The 23,493-nt window shown below is 42.8% G+C and overlaps 1 protein-coding gene across 1 annotated transcript; it reads left to right on the forward strand.

Moving 5' to 3' along the window:
• Window positions 1-1,042: 1,042 nt before the first annotated feature.
• LOC310715585 (integrin alpha-M-like) lies at window positions 1,043-23,200 on the forward strand (the record flags this gene model as incomplete). The annotated part of the gene is made up of 15 exons (XM_083522098.1): window positions 1,043-1,065; window positions 2,334-2,477; window positions 3,887-4,033; window positions 4,465-4,662; window positions 6,316-6,446; window positions 6,651-6,802; window positions 7,153-7,319; window positions 10,377-10,499; window positions 11,019-11,086; window positions 11,425-11,566; window positions 11,740-11,841; window positions 16,766-16,845; window positions 16,964-17,044; window positions 22,723-22,954; window positions 23,021-23,200. Exons 2-15 carry the CDS (start codon window positions 2,454-2,456, stop codon window positions 23,198-23,200), a joined length of 1,827 nt encoding a protein of 608 aa, XP_083378224.1. The 5' UTR covers window positions 1,043-1,065; window positions 2,334-2,453.
• Window positions 23,201-23,493: the final 293 nt, after the last annotated feature.

The raw sequence follows: 23,493 nt of genomic DNA on the forward strand, positions 1-23,493 counted from the left end.
CCACCCGGAGCGCTTCGCCATCATACTGATTCCACACACCTGTTCCTCATCACCCTCACAGCTATATAAACGCCTCACTCACACCACTCCGTTGTCCGTTATTGTTTGTGTTTGGACTCTGAGTGTGTTCTATGTTTTCTACGTTTGCTTTTGTTTAGTGTGCATTAAAGTCTGTTTGCTGTGCCCCGGCTTCCGCCTCGCTCACTTACGCCTGACAGTAACGTTGATTCTAGATATTCAGTGGCCCAGTCGAGCTCTGTGGGGTCAGACGGAGATCTGCTGTCCGCTGCTGTAGTTGATGTGAACATGTTTAACACGGTAACGTGGTGAGGTACTAATGCAGTGACAGGCAGTGTGTGTGTGTGTGTGTGTGTGTGTGTGTGTGTGTGTGTGTGTGTGTGTGTGTGTGTGTGTGTGTGGAGGGGGGTAGAGGCGATAAGCGGAGGCGGAGGGAAAACTCGTTTTTTACTATCACTCCTGTACACTACGTATCCCTAAACTTTACAATTTATACTTTTTCTTCTTTGCTTATCTTAATTTTTGTCATAATCTGCGCTTTCTGGCTTCGCTTCGCCATCTAGCAGCAGCGTCTCGAGCTCGTACCTCAATTTTTTGCTCTCGTAACAAAGCAAAACAATCGACCGAGTGACCGAGTGAAACTTGTACATTAATGCACTTGTAGGTCAAGGTACCACTGTAGTTGTTTAAAACTCCAGTTTGGTGTAAAACCATAATCATAATGGAAAAAATACATTCATCTTATTTCTACAGCTGAAAGTTAAGATTTAACAGTGACATTTTGGTAAAGTCCAAAACCTTAACCACCGGGTTACTTTTACAAACGCAATCAGCAAATGCTAACAAGATTAATTAATAATGAAACAAAGAGTAAATATTTAACCACAATTAAGCACATCTTTCTACATTTTTTATTCCAGGACACACTCATTCTGGGAGCGGTGGGAGCGAATGATTGGTGTGGAGCGCTGTATGAGGTCACAGGATCTGAATCTGGGACCAATAAGGCTAAAATCTCAGAGAGTAGCATGAGTGCCTCATACAATGGTACATTCTGTTGTTTGATATCTATCTATATATATATGAGATATGTCTTGGACTTGGTTAATGGCATCCCAGCAAACTTGCCTTTGTGGGCCAACTATGGGAATTTTGTGGGTGGTGATATTGAGATGGTTTGGACATGTGCAGAGGAGGGACATGAATTATATTGGTAGAAGAATGCTGAGGATGGAGCCACCAGGTAGGAGGCAAAGAGGAAGGCCAAGGAGGAGGTTCATGGATGTGGTGAGAGAAGACATGCAGGTAGTTGGTGTGAAAGAGACAGATGTAGAGGACAGGGTGGTATAGAGACGGATGATCCGCTGTGGCGACCCCTAATGGGAGCAGCTGAAAGAAGAAGAAGAAGACTGTGGAGAAAAGAAAAATGTAGGTTTTCTTTAGGCTAACTCAAGCCCACATTAGCTTCCATTAGTATCTTAATCCACATAGTGTCTAGAGGCCATTTTCTTACCTGGGTTTTTAGGCCGTCCTTATTCATATAACACTCCACAATTTTCTACTTCTCCCTACAGACTTTCTTATTTCTGCTCAAATATTAGCATGTCAGGCAGATTACTCCTAGTGAATAGCAGCTTATCACCTGAAGCTTAATTTCAGCAAAGCTGAACTGCTGTTCAACCCATGTCAGGATCTTGCAATCTCACCTTTGTTCACTGCACAAAACCTTGAGGTAACCACGGCCCATCAGCTTTCCTTTTCTTCTCGTTTTGCTAATATAATGCTCTCGTTTAGAAATCTCCTCATTGTGGGACGAATAAATGTATATCTTATCTTATCAATTTCTCTTTTACATCAGTTTTCATCATAAACAATCTGTTTGTGTCCACACGGGACTCTCATGTGCTTCTAAAGTCCCTCATCATATCACTGGACTGCAGTTTTTGTATTTGTTTAATTGATTTTTATTTTGTTGTTTCACTTTGCATTTTGTTAATTCATAAAAATAAACTTCAAATTTTGAGTATTTATATGATACAGCATTTTTTTCACAACTGCCAAACATTCTTGCACAGTACTGTACATGTGAGGGCATGACCTGCCTGTGCCTGACCTGCCAAAGTGTGTGCCCACATTTCTTACCACTAATGTGGCCCACAGTGGTCCTACAAGGGTCCCAAAGGAACATGTTTGATGGAATTCATCATCAATAATACAAAATCCCCGCAGCAGAGAGAACACTGCACTGTAAACATGTGTGTGTGTGTGTGTGTGTGTGTGTGTGTGTGTGTGTGTGTGTGTGTGTGTGTGTTTAGGTTACTCTGTTGCAGTTGGACGGAGAGACAATGTTTCTCTTGTGTTCTCTGGAGCACTGAGATCCAATCACAGGGGTGAAGTGACTTTCTTTAGAAAAAAGACTCGTGAGTGGGAAAACCATGAGCAGGATCTCCGGAGAACAGGTAAGAAACAACCTCAACATCTCTCCATTATTCACTTGTACATTTTACATGTATGGCATTTAGCAGACGCCCATATCCAAAGGTCCAAAAGTTCTTTGAGTCTTAATCAATCAATACATTTACACTGGTACACTGGATTAAGCCTTGAGATACCTTCAGCCTACACCCAGAGGATCGTTTTTTTTTATTTTTTATTATTTAAAAAAACAAAAAACAAACAAAGACAAAGCAAACTTAGAAAGTGTTAGTTGAAGTGTTTCAGGAAAATGAAGGTCTTTACACATCACTTGAAGATAGCCAGTGACTCTGCCGCTCGGATCTCCAGGGGAAGTTTATTCCACCACCTCGATGCCAGAACAGAGAAGATCTTTGAAGACTACTTACCTCTCATTCTGACACCTGGGCACACCTGGGCAGTTTGTGTGGACAGAAATGGTTGAAGAACTTCAGATGTTGTAGAGAAGAAATCAGGAGCAGGAACAAGCCACACTAGCAACATGTGAGAAGATGACAGGTGCTTGTCCATAGTTACTCTGAGGGGAGAGCAGAGAGTCATGAAGAGATATTCTGAGATTTTACACCAAACGTCTGTATCTTGAGAAACTTTCTGGAATGTTTAAGACTCCTAAATGAGTAGAACCCAGTTCCCTTTCAGGAACTCCAGCTGCGAGGGAACGCTTTGGGAACACGACTGCGTTGTCCATGCTCAGAACAAAGAGTCTATCCAGTGAAATTGGAGGCAGGCTGTCACCGGGGGGTAACGCCACGACCAGGAAGTATACAGGGCACATGGAGAGAAGACGACTTCAGCTTCTGTAAGGAAGGAAAGAGAAGGAAGAGCTGAAGAGACGCCGGAGGTGTGGCATAGAGACACAGCGTCTCGTTCCCTCAGGGTTACATACAGAACCTGGAGACGTTGTGAATGAGTTTGGTGTTTCCTCCACACTGTCAGGACTCGAACCAGTACACAGAGATCACACTGTGGGGGGAATCAGATTTTTTAGCACTGATACACAACAGATACACAACAGAATCACAACAGGTACACAGAAGGTACACAGTAGATACAGAGTAGATACACAACAGATTAACAGCAGATACACAACATATACACAGCAGACACACAACAGATACACAGCAGGTACACGATAGATACAGAGCAGATACACAACAGATGAACAGCAAATACACAACAGGTACACAGCAGACACAACAGATACACAACAGATGCACTGATACACAACAGATACACAACAGGTACACAACAGATACACAGCAGATTCACATTAGCAACAAGAACACACACACACACACACACACACACACACACACACACACACACACACACACACACACACACACACACACTTGTGTGTAATGTACTCATTTATTCAGTAAACCATCTGCAGATCGGCTCGTATTTTGGAGGATCAGTGTGTGTGTTGGATCTGGACTCAGACTACAACACAGACTTCCTCGTGGTTGGAGCTCCACATTATTACCAACCTCACCCTCAGAGAGAGGGACGGGTATATATCTACAGACTCACACAGGAGGTACACACACTCACTCACTCACTCACTCACTCACTCACTCACTCACTCACTCATTTAAACACACACACACTCTAACATCCACTTACGCACAAACAAACAATCAGTAAAACACCCACATATACACACACACAGACACGCACACTAAAACACACTCACACATGCACACAAACACACACATGTACACACTAAAACACACACTCACACATGGATACACACACACACACACACACACACACACACACACACACTACAGAGCAGTATAATTCTATTGTGATCTGTACACAGTGTTTTATTCAGCTTTAATTATTATCACATAATCAACATTATTTAGACAAATACATTTTCTGTTTATATAAATAATTAAATTGTGTGTGTGTGTGTGTGTGTGTGTGTGTGTGTGTGTGTGTGTGTGTGTGTGTGTGTGTGTGTAGCTGATGTTAGAGAAGGTGTTGGAGGTGTGTGAATCAGCTCGGGGTCGGTTTGGGATGACTCTTGCTGCTGTAGCAGATATAAATGGAGACCGGCTGCAGGATTTAGCTGTTGGAGCTCCACTGGAAGATGATCAAAGAGGAGCTGTTTACATTTACCTCGGAAAACATGAACAGGGGATTCGCTCCCAGTACAGTCAGGTACATCTCCAAACATCTGCTCCACTACAGCCAGGTAGAACTCCAAACATCTGCTCCCAGTACACTCAGACACATCTCCAAACATCTGCCGCAGTACAGCCAGTTAGAACTCCAAACATCTGCTCCCAGTACACTCAGATACATCTCCAAACATCTGCCGCAGTACAGCCAGTTAGAACTCCAAACATCTGCTCCCAGTACACTCAGATACATCTCCAAACATCTGCCCCAGTACAGCCAGTTACAGTACAGACCAAAAGTTTGGACACACCTTCTCATTCAAAGAGTTTTCTTTATTTTCATGACTATGAAAATTGTAGATTCACACTGAAGGCATCAAAACTATGAATGAACACATGTGGAATTATATATGGAATTATATACATAACAAAAAAGTGTTTTGTCCAACAGTCTTGAAAGAGTTCCCCGAGAGATGTTTGGCACTTGTTGGCCCTTTTGCCTTCACTCTGCGGTCCAGCTCACCCTTTACAATTTACATAGTCATGAAAATAAAGAAAACTCTTTGAATGAGAAGGTGTGTCCAAACTTTTGGTCTGAACTGTACATCTCCAAACACCCAAGTTCTTTTCCAAAATTCTTGCCCCAGTACACTCAGCTTCACTACCGAAATATCTGCTCATAGTACAGCCATGTATAAGTTTAACCATTAGCCCAAATAGAAGACAAGAACATATTTAATGATCTGCTCAGTACTACCTGGTATGAATTCATCCATCTACACCAAAAAACCCCTCAATCACAAACCAATAGGATAAACACTGTATACAGTCATATTAATAATATTATAAACCTGCTGCATGTTTTGTTTGTGTGTGTGTGTGTGTGTGTGTGTGTGTGTGTGTGTGTGTGTGTGTGTGTGTGTGTGTCTGCGCGTGTGTGTGCATGTGTGTGTGTATATGTGTATATGTGTGTGTGTATGTGTATATGTGTGTGTGTGTATGTGTGTGTGTGTGTGTGTGTGTGTGTGTGTCTGCGCGTGTGTCTGCGCGTGTGTGTGCATGTGTGTGTATATGTGTATATGTGTGTGTGTATATGTGTATATGTGTGTGTGTGTGTGTGTATGTGTGTGTGTGTGTGTGTGTGTGTGTGTGTGTGTGTGTGTATGTGTGTGTGTGTGTGTGTGTGTGTATGTCTGCGCGTGTGTGTGCATGTGTGTGTGTATATGTGTATATGTGTGTGTGTGTGTGCGTGTGTGTGTGTGTGTGTGTCTGCGCGTGTGTGTGCATGTGTGTGTGTATATGTGTATATGTGTGTGTGTGTATGTGTATATGTGTGTGTGTGTATGTGTGTGTGTGTGTGTGTGTGTGTGTCTGCGCGTGTGTGTGCATGTGTGTGTGTATATGTGTATATGTGTGTGTGTGTGTGTGTGTGTGTGTGTGTGTGTGTGTGTGTGTGTGTGTGTGTCTGCGCGTGTGTGTGCATGTGTGTGTGTATATGTGTATATGTGTGTGTGTATGTGTATATGTGTGTGTGTGTATGTGTGTGTGTGTGTGTGTGTGTGTGTGTGTGTGTGTGTGTGTGTGTGTGTGTGTCTGCGCGTGTGTGTGCATGTGTGTGTGTATATGTGTATATATGTGTGTGTGTGTGTGTGTGTGTGTGTGTGTGTGTGTGTGTGTGTGTGTGTGTGTGTAGAAAATTGTGGCAAGTTCCATCTCTAAGGAGATTCAGTATTTTGGTTTGGCGATTGATGGTGTGATGGACATGGGACAGGACGGTCTGACGGATATTGCTGTTGGAGCACAAGGGACCGTTTTACTCTTTAGGTATGAATTATTTATGAGGGTGGGGTAGAGGGAGGTGGGGGGGATTCTTGGATTCATGTGATTCTGATCTTGAATTTGATAAATAGCTACATGAGGTAGGAGCAGTAAAGAGCAGCTGTGTGACCTGAAACTGAACACAAGGAACTTTCCTCCTGTAAATATTGCTGGATTATTTGGACTGACTGATGTCATTGTTTTCCTCAGAACCCGGCCGGTTGTGTCAGTCTCAGCAAACTTCAGTTTCTCTCCATCTGAAATCAACCTGAATCATTTCGAGTGCACAGACCAAGACAGTGTCATTCCCATCATTACTCTGAAAACCTGCTTCAGTATGAGAGAAAACACCAACAGTAAAGGTATGATCAACTTTACACAACTTTCTGAAAAGCTTTTTTATTTCATGTTGTATGGAGTAGCACAAAGAAATAACAGCTTCAATGCAACACTGATAAACAGTGTGAATAAACAGCGATTTCTTGATGTCATTAAACCATAATATCACAAAATATACATTTTTTTTAACTGCACATTCACATCCCTGCATACACACAGTGTATATTATCATTCCAGATCCCAGGTCTGCTCAGGGAACAGCTAACAAACACAGGCACAGCAGCAGCAGTGGCAGCAGTTTAACAGGTTTAGGAAGTAGAGCTAAATCACTGCTATGATGCCTGTGACTGGAGCGATCTTCTCTTCCTCTCAGGGGCAGTGAAGAGTGGTCTGAACGTCTCGTTGGAGCTCAGAGCTGACGCTGTGAGACAGGAGAGTCGAGCATTTTTTATTATGGAAGATAAGGATTCCAGGAGTCTGGTGAAGTCTGTACTGCTGAACTCCGAGTTTTCCTGTTTCAACAATACAGTCTATATGCAAGTATGTTCCATCTCATTACAACACTGAGAACTGAGATAAAACTGTCCTGAGGGAATACACTGTCTTCCTGTCACTCTGTCACTCCACTGTCTGAAGGGATTAATGTGTTTTCTGAATGTTTCTTCCTGTACCAAATTATCGTATATAAAACTTTTGCTGTAAAAAAAAAGAGATTTAGCCTGTTTTCATACATTTATGTAGTAAACATGTGTCTTTATTTTAGTTGGCCATTTTCCACTCCTGTCCTGTCATTGCTTATTTTCCTCAAATGTCTCTTTTGTCCACAGCTGTTCCTGTTTTACTCCTGTGTTGAAATAGTGTGTTTTCAGTGTCCCTTTGTGAATTATTGTGCTGTTCTTGGTGTGTATCTAATCTTGGTACTATGTTTTGATGTCCTGTTTTCTAGTTCTTGTTTTGCCATGTCTCTGTAGATATCTGATCACCAAAGCCATGTCTGTTTCTTGGTTTTGATTCTGTCCTCTAATTTGGACTCATCTGCCATTCTCTTAACATTTTTTATGCAATGCATCAACAACAACATGAATCCAACAGGAAATAATGCTCTGACCGCCATGCTAACTACCAGCTCAGTCCCTCACCACAGTGGACAAGACCTGATGGTGCAGCCAACAACAAGAAGCTCCAATATTGATGAGACAGCTTACCTGCAGAACTTTCTCCAGAGGTTAAAGTGGCAGCCTCCTAAGAGGAGCTCCAGGTTTACTCCAATTTGGCAGCCTCCTTTGCAGCGACCTCTTATGAGGTTAACTTGGTGGTTTTCCAAAGCCATGCCCTCCATTGACCTTCTCATGCATAACCTGTTTGTTCTAGAGAATGCAACTTGGCACTGCCCTAGTGGCAGCCTGTTGCAGCAGCTCCCGTTTAAGTTTGTACACTTTTTATTTATTTTTGTAGTGTTCCGCCACTTCGTGGTTTTCTTTTTGAGTGTATGTGTGTGTGAATGTGAACTGCACAATGGACATCAACAACGTCACCAAATTTGTTCTGCTTTTTCTACTTTTTTGGACTTTGTTCACAGCCATGGTCCCATTGTTTCAACAAGTGATCAGCTGTTAGCATTCCACAACATAGCGATGCTACTCCAGGAAAAAAATGCTAACAGATATAGCTAAGAAGGAGACAACGTGGGAACCGTACTGGGGCTCTGCGTCAGATAAAAATGAGATGTTACAGACCAACTCTCCCATCCATTGTCATGGGGAATGTGAGATCTTTACCCAACAAGATGGACAAGCTAGCAGCTCTTACCCGGCAGCAGAGGGAATTCTGGGAGTGTAACGTCATGCTGTTCACGCAGTTATTGCTTACCAAGCTAACACCAGATATGACCGTGGCTCTGGATAGATTTATACCATTGCGTGCGGACAGAACAATGGAGATCAGTAAGAGAAAGAGAGGAGGACTGGCAGTGTTTGTGAATAATAGATGGTGTAAACCTGGTCACATCACTATTAAAGAGCAGATCTGCTGTAAGGATATTGAGCTGTTAGCCGCTAGCATGAGGCCATACTATCTGCCCAGGGAATTCTCGCATGTAATCGCGATAGCTGCGTATATTTACCCCTCTGTGGACAGTAAATCGGCATGCGGCGTCCTGCATTCTGTTGTTAACAGACTGTTAACACAGAGTCCAAACGCCCTTCTCATTATCTCTATGGGTTTTAATCATGCCACTCCTACCTCCACTCTGCCCATGACCCAGTATGTTTAATGCCACACCAGAGACAATAAAACACTGGACTTATTTTATGCCAGCTCCAAGGAGGCTTATACTTCAGCAACCCCCCCCTTGGAAAGATCGGATCACCACCTGGATCATTTCCTACCTGTGTACAAACCCCTTGTATGCAGGCAACCAGCTGTCTCCTGCACAGTGAGGACGTGGTCTGATGAGACCAATGAGGCTCTAAAAGACTGTTTTGACACAACTATGTGGGAGGAATTGTGCAATCCCTAACCTTTCTCCCCTACCAATTCCCCCTAGCCCCCACTCCAACCACTACATACTGCCCCTTACAGAAGCCCAGGTGAGAATGAAGCTCAGGAGGATCAAAACAAGGAAGGCTGTGGGTCCAGGGAGTGATGATGATGACAGGGCGTACAGAGGACTGATCCAGAACTTTGTGGACTGGTGCCAACGGAGTTGCCTCCTGATAAATGTGGGAAAACAAAATAATTGGTGGTGGAATTCCATAGGCACAAAATAACTTCTTTATTACCGGTGAACGTTCAGCTGAAGAACATTTTGAAATTGGAATCTTACAAATACCTGGGTGTTCATTTGAACAGCAAACTGGACTGAACAAATAAAACTGGGGCAATTTACAAAAAAGGTCAGAGCACGCTCTTTCTGCTGAGAAGACTATGGTCTTTTGGAGTACAAGAAGAGCTACTGATGACCTTTTTTTCTGGGGATTCCCCTGGACACTGAAGAGAACGGAGGATGGTAGCTATACTAGCATCAATGCTGCAGAACCTCTCTCACCCCCTGTATAAAACAGTTTGATCTGTGAGCAGCTTCTTCAGTAACAGACTGTTACATCCTGAGTGTCTGAAGGAGCGTTACAGAAGATCTTTTCTGCCTGCTGCTATTAGACTTTACAATCAGAGCTGCTCCCAGTGAACCGGTCACCAAAAATGTACAATAACACAATTTAATGCCGTACAATATTAACCATGTGTGTGCAATGTTACTGTGTGCAATATGTTTGGAAGCGTAACTACTTATTGGAGGTTTCGTTTTTCTTTTGTATTTATACACTGTAATGTATATACTTTTACTATGTCTCTATTTATTTTATATATTTGTACATTTCTTTTTCTTTGCTGCTGTAACATAGAAATTTCCACTGTGGGACGAATAAAGGTGTATCTTATCTTATCTTGTCTTGTCTTAGAGACTGGCAAGTCATCATGAGTCTGATGAGGAAACTTTACAAATAATGTTTACACTAGAGATCAAAGAGAATGAAAATAAAATCATCACCATGAAGATGAGAAAAAAAAAAACCTTCTCTTTTTGTCTTTGTGTTTCAGAGATGTGTGAAGGACACTTTATCTCCAGTCTTATTCCGACTCAACTTCCACCAGTCTGAACATCAGCCAGGAGACTCCAGCTCCATCCTGAACATCGACAGCAGTAACACCACTCATGTGGAGGTAAAGTGGAGCTGATTGGCTGAATTCGAGTCTGATTGGTTTAGATCATTTGTTCTAGCGTGTTCCGACCTGTAGACGTTCTGATAGCAGTGAGAGTTGGAAGTGCAGTGGAATGTAAAGTTTGCTGATTCTAGAGCAGCTTTAAGGTGAATTAAAGCAGCAGTGGAGTGAAAATATGACCATTGTGTAAATATTTGAAAGAGAAAAACAGAAGAAATGAACTAACAGTGTGTGTGATATTTCCCTGTGGTGACCACTGCTGCTCAGCAGCTGCTCAGACATGCAGATCTCCACACCACAACCTGCACTCTGTCCAACAGCTAGTCAGGACCTCAGAAAACCACTTGTCCCCTGCATTCTTCTTTTCTTTTCTCTGCAGAAGAAGTTGCATGGTGTTAAAAGGACTTGGAAGTGAAGCTTCTGCAGTAAATACTGTATATGATTGCATTGTTATGAACGTGTGTGTGTGTGTGTGTGTGTGTGTGTGTGTGTGTGTGTGTGTGTGTGTGTCTTTTCTAGGTTCCCTTTCAGATTAACTGCAAAAACAGGAGCTGTGTATCAGACCTGCAGTTGGACTTTAGTTTCCTGTAAGATTTCTACAAAATGTATTTTCTGTGTTTATAATAAATTGTGTACCAGTTGAATGTTTGTTCCTGAAGATAAACACACACAGAATCCGTTCTAGTCGTTATCAGGTGCTTGTGTTTGTGTAGTTTCATTCCCAGAGGGTGCAGCAGTGTGTAAACTCATGATGCACTGTAAGTGTATGTCAGGTGTAACAGTGAGAAACGACTGTGACCAAACAGCAGCTTCAAAAGTTCACACATCACACACCAATGTGTTTATACTACATTTAGAATTCCTGCAGGATGATGATGTGTGTGTGTGTGTGTGTGTGTGTGTGTGTGTGTGTGTGTGTGTTTAGGAACAGCACATTACTGGTGGTGGACCAGGCGTCTTTTATAATCCATGTAACATTACAGAATAAAGGAGACGACTCGTTCAACACCAGCGTGGTGCTGCTTTACCCTCCTGGATTATCACTCTCAGTGTTCAAGACCATTAAGGTGCAGCACTCTTTCACCCACACGTTATTGATCAGTCTGTTCATCAGACTCATCGCAGTCTCTGACTCTGGTTCAGACTGTGACTCTGAATCTGATTAGATTACAACTCAGATGCAGATTCTGTCTTTTAGTCTAAAATTCTGATTCTGATTGTGAGTCTGTGATTGGTCCAGGCAAACAGAAGGACTCTGAGCAGGTGTGGAGATCGTGATGAAGGAGCGCTAAATAAAACCACCTGCAGTATCAGTTTACCTGTTTATCGCTCAAACACACGTGTAAGATAAACACACACACACTATTTTTACACAATATACACTACTGTACACATAGTATACACTACTGACCACACAATAGTAACATTACAGTACACACTCGTGTACACACCACTGTACACACCACTGTACACACTACTGTACACAACACTGTACACACTACTGTACACACTACTGTACACAACACTGTACACACTACTGTACACACCACAGTACACACTACTGTACACAACACTGTACACACTACTGTACACACCACAGTACACACTACTGTACACACCACAGTACACACCACAGTACACACTACTGTACACACCACAGTACACACTTCTGTACACACTACAGTACACACCACAGTACACGCTACTGTACACACCACAGTACACACCACTGTACACACCATAGTACACACTTCTGTACACACTACAGTACACACCACAGTACACACCACAGTAAACACTACTGTACACACCACTGTACACACTACTGACCACACAATAGTAACATTACAGTACACACTACTGTACACAACACAGTACACACTACTGTACACACTACTGTACACACCACAGTACACACTTCTGTACACACTACAGTACACACCACAGTACACACTACTGTACACACCACAGTACACACCACTGTACACACCACTGTACACATAGTAAACACTACTGTACACACCATAGTACACACTACTGTACACACCACTGTACACACCACAGTACACACTACTGTACACACCACAGTACACACTACTGTACACACCACTGTACACACTACTGTACACACCACAGTACACACTTCTGTACACACCACAGTACACACCACAGTACACACTACTGTACACACCACAGTACACACTACTGTACACACCACAGTACACACTACTGTACACACTACTGTACACACCACAGTACACACCACAGTACACACTACTGTACACACCACTGTACACACTACTCTACACACTACTGTACACACCACAGTACACACCACTGTACACACCACAGTACACACTACTGTACACAACACTGTACACACTACTGTACACACCACAGTACACAATACTGTACACACCACTGTACAGACCACTGTACACACCACTGTACACACCACAGTACACATTACTGTACACACCACAGTACACACCACTGTACACACCACAGTACGCACCACAGTACACACTACTGTACACAACACAGTACACACCACAGTAAACACTACTGTACACACCACTGTACACTCTAATGTATACACTACTGACCACACAATAGTAACATTACAGTACACACCACAGTATACACTACTGTACACACCACAGTACACACTACAGTACACACCACTGTACACACCACAGTACACACTACTGTACACACCACAGTACACACCACAGTATACACTACTGTACACACCACTGTACACACTACAGTACACACCACTGTACACACCACAGTACACACCACTGTACACATTACAGTACACACTACTGTACACACTACTGTACACACTACTGTACACACTACTGTACACACCACAGTACACACCACTGTACACACCACAGTACACACTACTGTACAGACCACTGTGCACACTACTGTACACACCACTGTACACACCACAGTACACACCACTGTACACATCACTGTACACACTACTGTATACACTACTGACCACACAATAGTAACATTACAGTACACACTACAGTACACACTACAGTACACACCACTGTACACACCACTGTACACACCACAGTATACACCACTGTACACATTACAGTACACACTACTGTACACACTACTGTACACACTACTGTACACACCACTGTACACACCACAGTACACACCACTGTACACACCACAGTACACACTACTGTACAGACCACTGTGCACACTACTGTACACACCACTGTACACACCACAGTACACACTACTGTACACATCACTGTACACACTACTGTATACACTACTGACCACACAATAGTAACATTACAGTACACACTACAGTACACACCACAGTACACAAAACAGTACACACTACAGTACACACCACTGTACACACTACTGTACACACCACTGTACACACCACAGTACACACCACTGTACACACCACTGTACACACCACAGTTCACACCACTGTACACCCCACAGTACACACTACTGTACACACCACAGTACACACCACTGTACACACCACAGTACACACTACTGTACACACCACTGTACACACCACAGTACACACTACTGTACACACCACAGTACACACCACTGTACACATTACTGCCCACATTATAGTATACACTACTATACACACCACTGTACACACCATTGTACACACTACTGTACACACCACTGTACACACTACTGTATAAACTACTGACCACACAATAGTAACATTACAGTACACACTACAGTACACACCACTGTACACACCATTGTACACACTACTGTAAACACCACTGTACACACTACTGTACACACCACAGTACACACTACTGTACACACCAAAGTCCACACTACTGTACACACCACAGTAAACACTACTGTACACACCACTGTACACACCACAGTACACACTACTGTACACACCACAGTACACACCACTGTACACACTACAGTACACATTACTGCCCACATTATAGAATACACTACTGTACACACCACTGTACACATTACTGTATACACTACTGACCACACAATAATAACATTACAGTGCACACTACAGTACACACTACAGTACACACCACTGTACACACTACTGTACACACCACAGTACACACCACTGTACACACCACAGTAAACACTACTGTACACACCACAGTACACACTACTGTACACACTACTGTACACACCACTGTACACACCACAGTACACACTACTGTACACACCACAGTACACACCACTGTACACACTACAGTACACATTACTGCCCACATTATAGTATACACTACAGTACACACCACAGTACACACTACAGTACACACCACTGTACACACCACAGTACACACTACTGTACACACCACTGTAGACACTACGGTACACACCACTGTACACATTACAGTACACACCACTGTACACACCACAGTACACACTACTGTACACACCACAGTACACACTACAGTACACATTACTGCCCACATTATAGTATACACTACTGTACACACCACATTACACACCACAGTACACACTACTGTACACACCACAGTACACACCACAGTACACACTACAGTACACATTACTGCCCACATTATAGTATACACTACTGTACACACCACATTACACACCACAGTACACACTACTGTACACACCACAGTACACACCACAGTACACACTACAGTACACATTACTGCCCACATTATAGTATACACTACTGTACACACCACATTACACACCACAGTACACACTACTGTACACACCACAGTACACACCACAGTACACACTACAGTACACATTACTGCCCACATTATAGTATACACTACTGTACACACCACATTACACACCACAGTACACACTACTGTACACACCACTGTACACACCACAGTACACACTACTGTACACACCACTGTAGACACTACGGTACACACCACTGTACACATTACAGTACACACCACTGTACACACCACAGTACACACTACTGTACACACCACAGTACACACTACAGTACACATTACTGGCCACATTATAGTATACACTACTGTACACACCACATTACACACGACAGTACACACTACTGTACACACCACAGTACACACCACAGTACACACTACAGTACACATTACTGCCCACATTATAGTATACACTACTGTACACACCACATTACACACCACAGTACACACTACTGTACACACCACAGTACACACCACAGTACACACTACAGTACACATTACTGCAGACATTATAGTATACACTACTGTACACACCACATTACACACCACAGTACACACTACTGTACACACCACTGTAGACACTACGGTACACACCACTGTACACATTACAGTACACACCACTGTACACACCACAGTACACACTACTGTACACACCACAGTACACACTACAGTACACATTACTGGCCACATTATAGTATACACTACTGTACACACCACAGTACACACTACTGTACACACCACAGTACACACCACAGTACACACTACAGTACACATTACTGCCCACATTATAGTATACACTACTGTACACTCCACATTACACACCACAGTACACACTACTGTACACACCACAGTACACACCACAGTACACACTACAGTACACATTACTGCCCACATTATAGTATACACTACTGTACACACTATATTATTTTTACATTTTCTACATACTACTCTACACACTATAGTACACACTACATACCACTGTGCACACTATAGCATACATTACTGTATACACTATACTACACATTATAGTAAACACTATGGCACACACTATAGTACACAAAACTGTACACATAGTACACACTACATACTACTCTACACACTATAGTACACACTACATACCACTGTGCACACTATAGCATACATTACTGTATACACTATACTACACATTATAGTAAACACTATGGCACACACTATAGTACACAAAACTGTACACATAGTACACACTACATACTACTCTACACACTATAGTACACACTACATACCACTGTGCACACTATAGCATACATTACTGTATACACTATACTACACATTATAGTTAACACTATGGCACACACTATAGTACACAAAACTGTACACATAGTACACACTACATACTACTCTACACACTCTAGCACACACTACTGTACATGCAATAGTACACATTAATGTACACCCTATAGTACACACTAGCACACACTACATACTACTGTACATGTTATAGTACTATTGCATGTACAATAGTGTGTACTATAACGTATACTATAACTCTAATGTGTGCTGTAGGCCGAGTTTGAGGGTGTGTTCCGCATCTCTCGCTCTCACAAGTGGAATAAGAGCATGCAGATGAAACTCGTGGCCAGCAGGTAAACACACACACGCACACACACACACACACACACACACACACACACACACACACACACACACACACACACACAGTCAGTTTGTTAGCATGTTGAGCTGTTGCTTGTGCATTTACAGTGATAATAATGGAAATATCAGCACCACCACAGTGATGAAAACTCTGCCTGTGCAGTTCAGTGTAGATGTAGCCATCAGCCCGTAAGTAATTACTACACACACACACACACACACACACACACACACACACACACACACACACACACACACACACAGTATGTGTTTGTTGGATCAGTGTATTTTTGTATAATTTTAACTTCAATCTAGATGATTTTACAGAGCAATATGAGCAGATATCAACATGCAAAGCTTATTTTCTGTCCCAAATCACTGTATTTAAAGGTAAATTATTTACTGAACTCAGGAAAAAGTGACAGCCTCTGTGTGTGTGTGTGTGTGTGTGTGTGTGTGTGTGTGTGTGTGTGTGTGTGTGTGTGTGTGTGTGTGATTATAGGTCAGTGTGCAAGCAAAGCTAATCATGTCTCCTGATATGATTTTGATCATTGGAACCAGCGCAGGAGGAGGACTTTTTCTCATCATCATGATCCTACTGTTGTGGAAGGTAAGAGCCAATCAGAGCTCAGCTGCAGTAACAGCTGCCACTTACAGCTCTGTCAGGGTCAGGGCTCAAACCAGGGGTCAACCACGTGAGCAGTCTGCCACAGGGAGACAGATTCAGAAATGTAAGAAAGATCTGAAGTATCAATAGGCACAAAAAGTCAAATATTATTCCAAACTCAGGATCCAGAATCCAATAAAAGGCAGAGGAAAATAAAGTCCAGAAACTATTAGAGAACTCGCAAAATCTTAAACAAAGTCTTTCTCAAACAAAATAATCAAAGTTATAAGAGAAAATAAAGACAAAAACAAACTCATGGTGTGGATGGGAAGAGAAATGGTGTAGGGGGATTCTGAAGGAAGAGTACAGTAAGAGTGTAGTGGAGGTGAAGAGAGTTTCTGATAGGGTGATGATCTAGGGTTAGGGTTAGGGTTAGCTGGAAGCTGGAAGTTGAAGGGGTGATGATAAATGTCATCAGTGTTTATGCTCCACAAGTGGGTTGTGAGATGGAGGAGTGTTCACTGTTCACTTTATCTCGTTACGACAGGTTTACTGGCGGAGCTATTTTGTGTGTTGTGTGTGGTCTTGCACTGTCTTGTGTTGTCTTTTTGCACTGTTTGCACCAGGTTTCACACATGCACTTTATGTGGTGAGGATTTTTCTTACTAGAACTTCGCCCTGTGTTTTCTGTTTCTGTGATTGTTGTTTTATGTTGTTTTATGTTGCGTCAGGGTTCTGGAGGAACGTTGTTTCATTTCACTGTGTACTGCGTCAGATATATATGGGTGAAATGACAATAAAAGCTTCTTGACTTGACTTGAGAAGGAAAAATTCTGGAGTGAATTAGATGAAGTGGTAGAAGGTGAACCTAGGAAAGAACGATTGGTGATTGGGGCAGACTTTAATGAGCATGTAGGTGAAGGGAACAGAGGTGATGAGGAGGTGATGGGTAGGTGTGGTTTTAAGGAGAGGAATGTGGAAGGGCAGATGGTGGTAGATTTTGCTAAAAGGATGGAAATGGCAGTGGTGAACACGTATTTTAAGAAGAAGGAGGATCACAGGGTGACGTATAAGAGTGGAGGAAGGTGCACACAGGTGGATTATGTTCTATATAGGAGATGCAACCTGAAGGAGATTGGAGACTGTAAGGTGTTGGCGGGGGACAGTGTAGCTAGACAGCATCGGATGGTGGTCTGTAGGATGGTTTTGGAGGTGAAGAAGAAGAGGAGGAGAGTGAGGACTGAAAGAAGAATAAGAGGGTGGAAACTGAAGGAGGAAGAGTGTAGTGTGAGGTTCAGGGAAGAGGTCAGACAGGGGCTTGGTGGTGGTGAAGAGGTGCCGGATGATTGGGGAACTACTGCAGGAGTGATGAGGGAGGCAGCTAGAAAGATTCTTGGTGTGACATCTGGAAATAGAAAGCAAGACAAAGAGACGTGGTGGTGGAATGAGGAAGTGCAGGAGAGCATTAGGGGAAAGAGGTTGGAGAAACAGAATTGGGATCGACAGAGTGATGAGAAAAGTAGGAGGAGAACAAGGTGATGCAGCAGCAGGTAAAGAGGAATGTGGTGAAAGCCAAGGAAAAGGCATATGAGGAGCTGTAGGAAAAGTTGGACACTACGGAAGGAGAAAAGGATTTGTAGCGATTGGGCAGGCAGAGGGGCCGAGCTGGGAAGGATGTACTGCAAGTTAGAGCAATAAAGGATGGAGATGGAAATGTGTTGACTAGTGAGGAGAGTGTGTTGAGAAGATGGAGGGAGTATTTTGATCAGCTGATGAACGAGCAAAATGAGAGAGAGAGAAGGTTGGATGGTGTGGAGTTGGTGAAGCAGGAAGTGGATAGGATTAGTAAGGAGGAAGTGAGAGCAGTGATCAAGAGGATGAAAAGTAAAAAAGTTGGTTGGAGTTTTTAACAAGATCGTAATAGATTGTGGAAGGTGAGAAGATGCCTGAGGAATGGAGAAGGAGTGTGCTGGTACCGATCTTTAAGAATAAAGGAGATGTAACCCTAACCCTTGCAGTAACTACAGGGGAATAAAGTTGATCAGTCACACCATGAAGTTATGGGAAAGAGTAGTGGAAGCCAGGCTGAGAGAAGAGGTGACCATCTGTGAGCAACAGTATTGTTTCATGCCGAGGAAGAGCACCACAGATGCCTTATTTGCTTTGAGGATGCTGATGGAGAAGTATAGAGAAGGACAGAAGGAGCTGCATTGTGTATTTGTGGATTTAGAGAAAGCGTACGACAGGGTGGAGAGAGGAGTTGTGGTATTGTATGAGGAAGTCTGGTGTGTCAGAGAAGTATGTGAGGGTGGTGCAGGACATGTATGAGGACAGTGTGACAGCAGTGAAGTGTGCAGTAGGAACGACAGACTGGTTCAGGGTGAAGGTGGAACTGCATCGAGGATCGGCTCTGAGCCCTTTCCTGTTTGCAGTGGTGATGGACAGTTTGAAGGACGAGGTCAGACAGGAGTCTCCGTAGACTATGATGTTTGCTATGATTTTCGTTGGGAGTGACGATGATGGACAGGATTAGAAATGAGTTTGATAGAGGGACAGCGCATGTAGGACGTTTTGGAGACAAGGTGAGGAAGGTGAGATTGAGATGGTTTGGACATGTGCAGAGGAGGGACATGGGGTATATCAGTTGGAGAATCCTGAGGATGGAGCCACCAGGAAGGAGGAAAAGAAGAAGATCAAGGAGGAGGTTGCTTGAGAATGTTAAAATGGATTAGCAGTTTATAGCTTGTTACCAGGCCAATTCACATGTTCATAGTGAAATAATGAACTCTTTAAATACAGTTAAATCAGAATGGATATCAATTATAAATACCAAAATCTGTTTCCAGAAGTTTTACATGCACAAATTGCAGCATAAACAACATAATCCACATCACATACCACTGATTCACATACCTGCAGCTACATGAATGCAGAAATACAGAATAAAAGTCAATAAAAGGGGGATAAAAAGGCCCATATGCATAATATTATTCTCTTAAATAATTAAAAGGTTAACAACATAAAGGAATAAAAAACATAAGTGTTTGCTGAGTTTCGTTTCATTTTTGTTACACGCTTCACAAACAAGTTGATGGAAAAGAAACCAAATAAAACTGAAAGCAGAATTAAGTTAGTTTTCTTGATTTTATAAAACCACAGTGCTTTGTTTTTATTGTTAGCACGTATAGAATTAGTCTCTCAAAATTGTTATTGTCGGTTAATGTTACCAGGTAATTTTATGAGTAGTACACTTAAAAAAAGAACGATTTTTTAACAGCCACAGTGCAGCGTTAATACCATATTCATATAATCCATTGTTTTGTTTGAATCCAAACAGTACATCAACCCCACCTCATGTATGAGACTCCTCCCACTACAGTGTGACTGATGGATGAGCCTGAGCATGCAACGTGCAATGAAGCGCTTTCAATTAAAAGCATATAAATAATCACATTAACATTACAACTAAAGGAATTTGCTTCTGTTACACTCTTATAAATATCAGTAAATTTTCCGTACTATAATGTACTGTAAATCGTTATTAAATACGCAGTTCACAAACTTACGGATAAAATCGTCAGGGAATTAAGTGGAGACACCAGGAAGGAGGAAAAGAGGAAGACCAAGGAGGAGGCTTATGGATGTGGTGAGGGAAGACATGCAGGTAGGGAAAGAGGCAGATGTAGAGGAGAGGGGGGTGTGGAGACAGATGATCCTCTTTGGCGACCCCTAGTGGCAGCAGCCGAAAGAAGAAGAAGTTTTGATTAAAATCACTGATTTGTTTGCCCGTGTTTAAACCGTGGCCTCTCCTTTATTGCCCTATCAAAGTTTTCAAATTTGCTAAATTAGACATCTGTCTCAGTCCTGCATTTTGGGTCCAGTAGCCAGTTCCATCTCTGACAAACAGTGGAATGATTTTAAAATCCTGCATTTTTTTGTTTATTAATCGTTTCTTTTATATCTGACCTTCTTTTAACATATACTCATTCTCAAACACTCAGATCGATGTCCTCATTCTCCTTAGTTCTTCCTCATATGTGTTTGGCATCTAGGAGATCTTGTGTTTTTAGCTACGCTGTTCCTTATTTCTGAAAGGTTTCTTCCTTCTGCATCTCAGGGAGTTTTTCCTTCACCACAGTCTCCACCGACTTCTTCATCAGGGACAAACTTACACTTATAAAGAACATCTTCATTTTTATCTCCACATTATCTGTGTAAAGCTGCTCTGAGACCATGTTCATTATTAAAAGCTCGAATACAAATAAAGATGAAATAAATTGAAATTGAATTCATGACCTTCACAATTCATGAAAAATGATTTAACTGTATGTAAGGTGTCCTTGAGTGTCTTAGATACTGTATATTATTACAGAGACTGTCTCACTCTGTCTCTCTGTTTCAGAGTGGTTTCTTTAAGAGTCGTTATCGTGCTCTTTGGGAAGAATTGAGTGAAAAAAGCACTGAAGAAGAAGATTAAGTGTGGAAGCTGTTCATTCTTGATGGAGAGGAAGATGTTGTGTCAAAAAAAGGAGGGTGAAGGAACAAAGTTTTAATTGAGTGTTTATTAGCATGATTCTGCTTCATTAGCTTAGTTGTAGCACTGCAGCTGTAACTCTGTCACTGGTTTATTATTACAATGCATTACATTTTTTCTTGGATCTTATTGCCAAAAACATCTTTTATTTTTTCTCACTGCATCAGTTATTACTGAAATATGAATGAGGTGATGAATGTGATCAGTGTTTTCCAGTGGTGGGCCGTGTATTTGGTACCTGGGCCTCAGTGAGGACGTACTCGACTTAATACACCACTATCACATCACAATTATGGAAACCATCAATGCAATACAAAAACACAATATAACAACACGTGCATTACAAAGAGAGACATTACACATGAAAACTGAAGGTGAAAACTGTCAGCAATTCAGGTTTTAGTGTCCATGGCGGGTGCGAAGAAGAGCAGCACCAGAAAAGCGAGCGTGCAGAGCTGATTCAGGGAGCCAAATCGGGGAGCCGATTCAGGGACTCGTGAGCAAAGCAGAGCAGAGCCGGAAAACAGAGCCGGAAAACAGGCGAGGTCAGGAAGCCGGAGGACAGAATAGTCAGACTGAAACAGGTCAGTAACAGAAAGATAAATCTAAACAGAGAAATACGCTGGAGAGTAATAAGGGCAAGCCTTAAAGACAATCTGGCACCAATTCGAGGATTCTTGCGTCCTTATATGTGTTAGAAAGATAGACGCCATTTCCATGCAGCAGGTTGGAAGGAGGCGGTTCCTTTGTGATGGAGGCGGCAATGCCGGATGGGCTCAAGCGGGCTGACAGTACCCCCCCCTTCTCCAGGGCAGCCTCTGGGGAGCCTGAGTCGGAGGGCCACGGGATTGACGACTTTGGAAATGGGGAATGGGCTGATGAAGCGTGGGGCAAGCTTCCGACAGGTGGCCTTGAGGGGAAGGTCCCGAGTAAAGAGCCATACTCGCTGTCCGAAACGGTAGTGAGGGGCTAGGCTCCACTTACGGTTGGCCTCCTGGCAAAGTCTCATGCCATTCTTAAGCAGGGCTGCTCGGGCAGTTCTCCAGGTGCGACGGCAGCATCAGAAGAAGAGGGCGGCAGAAGGAACGGCGGACCGGGGTTCCTGGTTGGAGAAAGTTGGTGGCAGGTAACCGTGCACCTGGAAGGTCGAGAGCCCTGTGGCAGCAGTGGGAAGGGTGTTATGGGCATACTCAATCCATATTAGTTTATCCGACCAGTAGGAGGGTTCCCGACTGCAAAGGAGGCGTAGATAGTTTCAAGATGCTGGTTGAGCGTCTCAGTCTGTCCGTTCGTTTGGGGGGGTTAAATCCAGATGAGAGGCTGGTAGAGATGCCCAGGAGGTGGCAAAACTCTCTTTAAAACTGAGCCGAGAATTAGGGCCCGCGGTCCGAGACGATATCTCTGGGAAAACCATGGAGGCGAAATATGTGCTGGAGGGCCAGCTTGGCGGTTTCCTTGGCAGATGGCAGCTTGGGTAGAGCGATGAAGAGGCCCATC

Source organism: Silurus aristotelis, assembly GCF_946808225.1.
Source record: "Silurus aristotelis genome assembly, chromosome: 20".
Lineage (NCBI taxonomy): Eukaryota > Metazoa > Chordata > Actinopteri > Siluriformes > Siluridae > Silurus > Silurus aristotelis.